The sequence below is a fragment of the Cricetulus griseus genome, chromosome 7 (genome assembly GCF_003668045.3).
Source record: "Cricetulus griseus strain 17A/GY chromosome 7, alternate assembly CriGri-PICRH-1.0, whole genome shotgun sequence".
Classification (NCBI taxonomy): Eukaryota; Metazoa; Chordata; class Mammalia; order Rodentia; family Cricetidae; genus Cricetulus; species Cricetulus griseus.
In genome coordinates this window covers 88,879,012-88,888,833 of record NC_048600.1, presented here as the reverse complement: position 1 = coordinate 88,888,833, position 9,822 = coordinate 88,879,012, and the positions used below count along the sequence as shown (strand labels likewise).

General features: G+C 52.5%; 1 protein-coding gene across 1 annotated transcript; it reads left to right on the top strand.

The window, feature by feature from the left end:
- The first annotated feature begins 158 nt into the window (after positions 1 to 158).
- On the top strand, positions 159 to 8,962 carry Serpinf2 (serpin family F member 2). The gene is made up of 9 exons (XM_035448314.1): positions 159 to 2,091; positions 2,243 to 2,281; positions 2,393 to 2,455; positions 2,707 to 2,908; positions 3,392 to 3,535; positions 3,689 to 3,892; positions 4,415 to 4,557; positions 6,970 to 7,174; positions 7,794 to 8,962. The coding sequence occupies exons 1-9, from the start codon at positions 1,867 to 1,869 to the stop codon at positions 8,201 to 8,203; spliced, it is 1,635 nt and encodes a 544-aa protein (XP_035304205.1). The 5' UTR covers positions 159 to 1,866; the 3' UTR covers positions 8,204 to 8,962.
- Positions 8,963 to 9,822: the final 860 nt, after the last annotated feature.

Genomic DNA, 9,822 nt, shown 5'->3' with positions numbered 1-9,822 from the left:
CTCTGCAAGGGCGGCCAGTGCTCTTAACCACTGAACCATCTCTCTAGTCTCTATGCCCAGGTTTTTTTTTTTTTTTTTTTTTGATACAAGGTCTTTGAGCTCAAACTATTGGCCTTGAATGTGATATGTAGCTGATGTTGACACTGTATTCCCAATCATCTTACCTCTGTCTTTCAAGTGCTGTTATACAAGGCTTGTATCATCATGCCCACCACTTTATCTTGATGGCGGTAAGATTAGGAAAAGCCAAGACCTAGTAGTTTCCAGGCCTGTGAAGAGCAGAGCCAGAGGGTAGAGAGGGAGCCATTGTCCTCTGGCTGCCATGGATGCAGGGCTTCTGGTCTGGGTGGCCTCCGGCAAGTTTTCAGATGGCTCATCCTTGGGGGAAAGTGAATGTTGATGCTGAAGAGGTGGTACCCTGGGATGGCCTGCCTCCAGCTGAGTCTTATTTCTCCACCCCTTACCTTGGCCCATGCTAAAGGTAGCCAACCAGAATCCTGGGCTTGCTGCAGGTTCCTGCAGCCTTCCCTTGCCTGGGACAGTTGTGGTGACGGTGGTGGGAACACAGGAATTTGGGAACAGGAATCTGATTGTGACTCTCTGAGCCTAACTGACCATGGATAATCCCCATGCTGAAGGGTCATTAGAAGGCTTGCCAGGCCCCTGAGCATCCTGGAGCTACCCTCTTGCCTGGCCAGACCCAACCTCCTCAACTGTCTGCTCCTGTAACCAGGCTCTGGGTGGCTGTCTTAGGATTAGCAGCCCTGATGGGAAAGGGGCTTCTGGCCCCCATATCAATGTTTAACCGGATGTGCAGGTCAATATTTACCAGCAGAGAAGGCAGGCTGAACGGGGGTTGGCTAAGAGCAAAGGTCCTGTGGGAGGAGAGAGCTAGGCCAGGCTGGCTGCACCAGGCAGAGTGTGGAGAGCAAGTGGGTCCCGGAGAACATCGTGTGCTGGAGCAAGAAGCCTGAAGAGGTAGGATCAAAGGGTGGTGCAGCCTTCTCCGGCAGCAGAGGAGATGCGGAGGGGCCCCTGGGCAAGGGGTCTGGCTGAATTGATTCAGGGAGCCTGCAGCTTCACAGTGTCTTGGGGTGTTGAGGAGCAGAAGTGCAGGCAGTTCCAGAAGTCCCTTTAGAACCTCAAAACCTAAAGGCCTGTTCTTTTCAGGCAGAATCATATCCATGTTGGAGATGAGGGCCTGGCTGAAGGCTCTTGGACGTAATGGTGGGGGCTGGGGAGTAACAGAGGGACCCTCCAGAAGAGCTGGCTAGGAGATAAGGCCCAGGTAGGGGTTGAGGATAGGAAAATCTTTATTGGAGGCCTTAGACTAAGACTTGCACAGACCCCTCCACCAGTCTGGCTTCCCCAAAGCACCCTGGAGCAGAATTGGGGGACAGAGTTGGGATAAGGCTTGTGGTTCCCGTAAGTCCAAAGGTATCTGGGCCAGTCATTCATTGGGCTCCGCTACTAGGTCAACAAAGCTGCTTTCTGGCTGCCCTGCCACCCCAGCTGAGCCCTTGGGGCCTTTGGGTAGGACTGGGGCAGTCTGAGAAAGACTGGATGAAGTGAACAACAGGTTAGATGGGTTCTCTGGGGTGGGAAGCCTTCTCAGATACAGATCACTGAGAGCCAGCCATCATACTCAAGGTTTACAGAGATTCTTATTCTGGTCCTCAATCTCTACATGGGAGGGAGGACTTCTGCCATGACTTTACAAGACAAGCTAAAACCCAAAAGAATTAAGGGAAGTACCAAAGGTCCTGTGGGAAGAAGCAGAGGCCAGATTTAAACCCAGGTCTGATCCACAATGTGAGGCCTAGAGAATGAAGACTAAATGAGAAACTACAAGAGTGGAAAGAAATCATGGGAATCCCACTTCTCAGGATGAGGACCACAGCTAATATGCTTGGGTGTGGGTCCAAGTTCTGTATCTTGATGGGGTCAGGGAGCCCATGGGTAGCAGTCTGCTGCCTGATGTTTGAGTGGGAAGTGGGAACTAACCCTCCCTGTCCCGGATACAGGAACATGGCACTGCTCTGGGGGCTCCTGGTACTTGGCTTGTCCTGTCTGCAAAGCCCCTGCTCCATGGTGAGGCTGGGCTGAGGTCTGGGTTGAGGAAGATGCTGTGGGGGAGGGGCAAGTTTGGGAGAGGCCAGAGGGTAGAGAGGGAGGAATGCTGAGCCCAGGGAGGGGTTGGCTCTGAGGAACCTTCTGCCTCTGCTCACCCTCTTCTCAACAGTTTTCCCCTGTGAGTGCCATGGATCTCCCGAGCCAGCAGGTACTTGGGGGGCTTGGGCGGAAGAGCCCAAGGGTCTCACCTATGTCTTGGGCAAAGCAGGGACCTATGGAGAGGTCCCCCATTTCTCCACCTATTTCCTCCTTTCTAAAGCCAATGAGTGAGCAGGCCCAGCAGAAGCTGCCCCCACTCGCCCTCCTCAAGTTGGGTAAACAGGTACAATCAGGTGGGCCAGGGGGAGGAGGGCCAATCAGCAGGAGTAAGGGAATGGGGGAGGGGAGACGTGGTCATGGGACTGGTGTTGGGGGTTCAAAAGGGATGGGGTAGGAATGACCCCAGCATGACTCTTCCTCTCCCCTCAGATCTGGGACAAGGCCTTGCAGCCCTCTAGTACCCAGACTGTGAGGGAGGCACAGAGAATCCGAGGCTGCCCCTTGACCTTACTGACCTCTGGTCTTTTCTTGTAGGATCTCAGTGGCCACACTATCCTGGAGAGGTCCCCAGGAAACTGCAAGAGTACCCCAACTGCAGAGGAGACTCGCAGGCTGGCTCAGGCCATGATGGCTTTCACTGCTGACCTGTTCTCCTTGGTGGCCCAAACATCTACCAGCTCCAACCTTATCCTGTCACCCCTGAGTGTGGCCCTGGCACTCTCTCACCTGGCACTAGGTACTGGAGCAGCACCTGCCCAGAACTAGGAGGCCACAAGGAGTTCAATGCTGCAGATGTTGTCCTTGGGTGGTTCTTCCACCAGGGACACATGGATATTTGGTAGCAAGTAGGTGCTGGAGCTGTCACCACCCTCTGTGAGTCAGAGGATCCAGGGATGGCCTAAGAATGTGGTGATTGACAAATCCCCCTAGTAATTTTAGCACCAGAGTTTGACAGCTACAATATCTTCCCCTGGACACGGGTATTTCACTGTGGGGGACTGTGATTGAGAGAGAGAGGGTATCTTGAGTGAGGTAACATTGGCCAGTTTGTTAGCAGCAGAAATGAAAGTAGAATCTGGGGGTCCCATAGCTCAGTGAATGTGGGAGGGAGGAGACAGTGGTCTATGGCTATGTTCATCATGGGGATGAGAGGGTGGGAGTGGAGAACGGGGCAGCAAAGAACCAGTGGCCTGGGCCTTGGCCTACTTGGTCCCTTCAGGTGCTCGGAACCAGACACTACGGAGCTTGCAACAAGTGTTACACATGAACACAGGGTCCTGCCTTCCCCATCTACTGAGCCATCTCTGCCAGAACCTAGGCCCTGAGACAATCCAACTGGCTGCCAGAATATACCTGCAAAAGGGTAGGTGATGATGGCAGTCAGGTACCCAGGAACTACCCTGCCACCAATGAACAAGGGGGAGCAGGAGGAGCTTAGACTCAGGTAGCCAGGTAGAATACTGGTGGCCGTTGGAGGCCCCAGCCCTGGGATGAGCTTGTGGTTCATTGTGTGCAGGATTTCCCATCAAAGAGGATTTCCTGGAGCAATCGGAACGGCTCTTTGGTGCAAAGCCTGTGGAACTGACTGGAAAGCAGGAGGAAGACCTGACGAACATCAACCAATGGGTGAAGGAGGCCACGGAGGGGAAGATTGAGGATTTCCTCTCTGAGCTGCCAGATAACACCGTGTTGCTTCTCCTCAATGCCATCCACTTTCATGGTGCACTGTTCTTCTTGAGCCCCTCATCCTGACAGCCCCACCTGCCCTGTAGGCTGAGCAGGGCTCTGCCAACTTTGCTCTGAGGTTGCTAGGCCATGAAGCAGGGGATTGTCTGGGTGTGTGTCTGGGAAGCTCAGAAGCTGGCTGAAGCTGTGGAGGACAGACTGCCCTGAGAGAAAACTGGGGCTTCAGAGGGATGGAGAAATACAAGCCCGGATGTAGGAAAGATACCTAAGTTCAACTGGGTGTCAGTACTGGGGGCTTGACTTCTGCTGTTTTTTCGAGACAGGCTTTCTCTGTGTAACAGCCTTGGCTACTGGAACTCTCTCTGTAGACTAGGCTGGCCTCAGACTCACAGAGATCTGTCTGCCTCTGCCTCCGGAGTTCTGGGATTAAAGGCGTGCACCACCACTGCCGCCCCCACCAGCTTTGGCTTCCACTTGCTCCTTGAATGGGTTCTAGGTGGGACAGGCAGGAGGCTGGTCTTATGTTACATGGCTCCTGCCCTCTGCCTGGCTGCAGGTTTCTGGAGGACCAAGTTTGACCCGAGTCTCACCCAGAAAGACTCCTTCCACCTGAGCGAGCACTTCACGGTGCCAGTGGACATGATGCAAGCACAGTCGTACCCTCTGCGCTGGTTCCTGCTGGAGCAACCTGAGATACAGGTCCCCCTGGCTTTCCCAGAAAACTAGGCCTGGTGCTGGGGAGGGGGGGATGGAAGGCTATGCAGGGACCTCAAGGGTGAAGAGGGTACCCCATTTTCCTGGAAGTCTGGTCCCTGGGGATGTGGCTCTGGGAGGGTCTATTATGCCTCCACCTAGACATGGCCTCTTTGAGGTTCATTTGCTCACAGAAAATAGCCTGAGTTTTTGTCATGTGCCAGCTATGTTCTCTGCACTGGGGATTTAGTGGCGCTCAGGAAGACCAGTGAGAGTTCCTCAGGGAAGATAAGAGTTCCCACCCGTGTGGCTCAGAAGGGAGGAGTCTGCCAGGTTGGGTTTTCTGCTCCAAATATTCTGGTTGGATAGAGTTCTGCTCTGAGTGATCTCAGCTGTGGCTTCCCTTGCTTCTAGCCTAACTGTGACTCCTTGGCTGGGATATTGATCCATGGGCCCATTACCTGTGGCTGAGATAACAATATTGGCTAGTTCTGTTTGTTTTAGGGTCTGGCAGTGTTACACAGGCTGGCTTTGAACTCATGATCCTCCTGTCCCAGATGTCTAAGTGCTGGGATCCCAAGTGTGTGCCACCACAACTATTCACCCACACTGCTGTTTGGTTTTACTAGGCAAGCAGGGCACAGCATAGTTAGTTCTGCAGGAAGGAGCCATGTGGGTAGCTTGACTTCTCTCTAGCTCATGTTGAGAAAACAATGGCCTGGTCAGCTCCCCTTAGCTTCTCATCGTCCTGTTGCTCTCTCCCTGTATTACCTATTGTTCCTTCATCCTCTGGCTCCATCTCCCCATCCTCCTGCCTTTTGTCAGCAGGTCCCAGCAGCCAGGCCTGGCACTCCTCTCCCACTGGCAGGCCTCTGGAACTCAGGGAGGCATGGCTTCAGGAGTCTTGAGCCTGGTGTTTTCCAGGCTGCTGTAACTGCAGTAATTCTTCAAAAAGGGTCTTGTGACTTGAGTGTGGTGGCTTACACCATAATCCCAGCACTCAAAAGATTGAGAGTTTGAAGATAGTCAGGGTTACATAACCAAATCCCATCTAAAGAGAAAAGTAATTGCATTTCAAATATTGGCATATGCAGCAAACCCACTGGGTGAAGGGGGAGTTCGAGAGGCAGGGTTCTTACCCTTTCTAGTGGCTCCTCTCCAAGTCATTTTGAAAGCCAGAGGCCCCACCTGTAGGGAGAACTGAGAGGCAAAGACAGGAAGGTCTATAACTTGTTTGTAGCTGGGAGCAGATGGAGAACTCAATCTGTAGTGAAGACACTTGCAGAAGGTTCAAAAGTGTGGTGGGGCAGGTAGCTCAGTTGAGTACTTGCCTGCATGCACAGAGCCCTTCGTTCAACTCCTAGCACCACGTAAACCAGGCACAGTGATGCACATCTGTCATCCTTAGCACGTTCGAGAAGGAGGCAGGAGGACCAAAGGTCAAGGTGGAGAAATGGCTCGGCAGTTAAGAGTACTTGCAGAGTACTTGCTGCTCTTGCAGAGGACCAGGGTTTGATTCCCAGCTCCCACAAGGCAGCTCACAAACATCTGTAACTCCAGTTCCTGGGGATATATGCCCTCTTTTGGACTCTGAGGGCTTTACAAGTACATGATGCATAGACATACATTCAGACGAAACACCTATACACATAAAATAAGAATAAATCTTAAAAAGAAATTCAAAGCCATCTTGAATTACATAGTGAGTTTGAGGACAGCCTGAGGTACATAAACCCTGTCTAAAAAACAAACCAAAATGAAAATTTGGTTTGATGGTATGTATAGCTTTGTAATCCCAGTACTCAGGAGGCAACTGAGGCAAGAGGATCAGAAGTTCACAGCTAAATAGTAATTTCAAAGCCAGCTTTTGATTCATGAGATCCTGTGTTCAAAAAATGGGGGGAGGATGTGGTGGCACACATATTTAATCTGAGCACTCCAGAGGCAGAGGCAGAGGCAGAGGCAGAGGCAGAGGCAGAGGAAGAATCTCTGTAAGTTCAAGGCCAGCCTGGTCTACATAGTGAATTCCAGGACAGTCAAGGCTAAACCTTGCCTAGAAACAACATCAACAAAAAGATGATTAAAAACAAAAAAAAAGTAGAGAGCCATTTAAGAAGACAATCTATGTCAGCCTACCTCTGGCCTTCACACATACATGTGCAAACACAAAACCATACAAACAGGTGTGCATAGGTAGGCACACACAGAGATTTTAAAGCATTATCTCATTTGGTCACATGGGTGGTCACATGTCACCTTGCAAAGGGGCAAGAGATAGTGCTCCATTTCACAGGTGAAGTGAAGGCACATTGAACTTGAATGTGCTCCTGTCTCAGAAGTACAGAAGCAATTTTGGCCCAGACCTCCACAGGTCCAGGTGTTGCCTGGTCCTCATGTTCTCTCCTTTCTTATCTGTAGGTGGCTCACTTCCCCTTTAAGAACAACATGAGCTTTGTGGTCATGATGCCCACTCATTTTAATTGGAACGTGTCTCAGGTACTAGCCAACCTGAGCTTGGACACTCTGTACCATTCCTCACTGCGGGAGAAGCCCACCAAAGTGTGGCTGCCTAAACTCCATTTGAAACAGCAGCTGGACCTGGTGGCCACCCTCAGCCATTTGGGTAAGGGGACTGGGGATTGGGATTGGGGGCCTCAGGTGGTCTGGCAGGGCATGTGAAGAGAGTCCTCCAGCTGGCAGCGTGTCTGACTCAGAGGTAGCCCTTCATCCTGGATGGGAGCAATTGATACCCTCCCCTGGACCTTCTGTCCTGGGAAAGATTGGGATGAACTACTCTGCTACCTGAGCACTACAGCGAATCCTGGGTAGAGTTTGGGGTGATATATGAACCTCATTGTCTAGCTTGGGAAGGGAAGAGGAGAAGCTGGGGTTACCACGTGAAAGAGCTGCAGCTACTCTGCATTAGGGTACTGTGAACGCGCTGTGTACAAAGTGCTCAGTCTAATAGGGTGGGCACACAAAGACTCAGGTACTTCAGCCTAGTATGAGTGGTGAGTCAGAGTGCATCTCTCCAGCTCACTCTAGGAAAATCAAGCTGGTACTCAATGAAGACTCTGATTAAAAACAAAGGGGGGGGAGGTGTTTCTAGAAGTGGTGTCTAGGCTGAGACTTGAAGGTTTTATAGCAATCTGTGGGTTCAAGTGTTCCCTTTAGCCAGAATGTCAGACAGGTCCGTGTAGCCTGGAGGCAGCACTGACCTGTCATCTGTTGCTCTGGGCAAGGCCTGCAGGAATTGTTCCGGAGCCCAGACCTTCGAGGCATCTCTGACAAGAGTCTGGTGGTGTCTAGCGTGCAGCATCAGTCTACCATGGAACTCAGTGAGGCTGGTGTGGAGGCAGCCGCAGCCACCAGCACAGCCATGAATCGAATGTCCATCTCCTCCTTCTTGGTGAACCGACCCTTCATCTTCTTCATCATGGAAGAAACCTTCGGCATACCCCTCTTTGTGGGCAGTGTGAGGAACCCCAATCCCAGTGCACAGCCCCAGTTCCAGGAACAGCAAGATTCCCCTGACAACAGGGTCTTTCAGAATGAAAAGGTTGACTTCCATGGAGACAAGACCTTTGGTCCTGATTTAAAACTCTCACCCCCCTCGGAGGAGGATTACCCCCAGTTTAGCACCCCCAAGTGAGGAGGGGCCGGGGCATCAGCATCCCAAGTCCCCACCTGGATCAGCCTCTCAACTCCTGTGACTTTCCAACCAGCTTTGTGGGATAGGGTGGGGCCTGGGGAGGCAGTCTGCAGGGAAAGGGGGCTTTCTCTTGCAGTAGCCCCTGGGGATAGGAGGCAGGGTGGGGCTTGGAGGAAGGCAGGCAAAAGGAATCTTCATTTCTTCCAAAGGAGCTCAGGGGTGACCTTTGGTGGGCTGGGTGCTCATGGATATAGTGTTGGCTAGAGGTGGATTAGGCCAGTCCCTAGCTTAGTTGGGGTCCCTTCATATTTGTAAGCACAAACTGGAGAAGAAGCCACCTTTAGACATGTCCCCAAACACCCTGAGCTCAGACCTTGGCCTTGCTTGGTGTTGTACTCCATGGGTGGAGGTTGACCTACCCTGACTCTGATGTACCTTGCTGAAAGACATACAGGTCCCCACGGATGTCCCACCACCCGAGTCACCCCTCTGGTCTTTGGAGATGCCAACACTGCCAGGAGCCCCCTTCCTTCCTGTCCCTTGTCCTCTTCTGCAGGGAAGCTCAGGGGCTGAGGCAGGGAAGGGCCCCTTTAGCTCCCAAGACTCTTTTGTAAAGTTTTTGTAGTGACTTTTATGCCACCTGAATAAAGAATGAATGGGCGGGGCTGGTTTGACGTCACAGTTCTGGGCAAGTGGATGTGGCTGGGAGGCAACCAGAGGGCAGATTGCACTGAGCCTTCTCTATGCCACGTTTGGTTTCTGGCCACTTGCCAGTCCTCTCTAGGTCTACCTCCACGCCAGCCTGGCTCAGCTCTTAGCCCTTCCCTCCATGTGTGCCTCAGGCAGCCGGTAACAAGGACGGCTCAAAACTGGCAATTAGGGAGCTAACGGGTCTCTAATTACACCCCAGCGGCTTTGCCAGGAGCAGGCGCCCGCCAGCCGGGGGCAGGCTGACAGTGTCTTGAGGATTTGGGGGATGTAGCTGGGGATACCTTGGCACCGGACTGGCTACTTCCTGTGGGAGAGCAGGAGCTGGAAGCAGAACTGGTGTCCATATGGTTGGTGAGGGCTGCCCTCTGGGGCAGGCACTTCTCCCTGCCGGGATCTCCTGTGTGAGGGCAGGTTGTCCATGTGGCAGTAGCCCTCTGGAGCCCTTATGTGCCCGGGTGCGGTCGGAATGAAGTCGGGATAAGAGATCTCTGGTGTGGAATCCTGATACTGCTAAACTGTCAGTGTGGGGGGAGCGGACGGGGCAAGGAGGCAGATAACACACTAGGGGAATGTATGCCGTGACAGGGGGCAATGTCAGAGGACAAGGGCCCTTAATTGAGACTTGAACAGTGGAGCTGGCAGGGCTAGGAGGGAAGGCCTATCCAGCGGGTGACATCAGTCAGAGCAGGAGCTGAAGGGGGTGATGGAGAGCACCTCAGAAGTTTCGGGAAGAGGACTGGAAAGCTGCCAGAAAGAGGAAAAGCAAGAGCAGAAGGCGGGGGCTGAGAGCATACGCACATGTTCCAGATGAGCTGAGCGTGGTGCTGGGGAGGAGGGAGAGTCAGTGATTGGGGAAAGAACACGAAGGGCTCTAGGACCATGCAAGACTTCAAAGAAAATATTTGCTA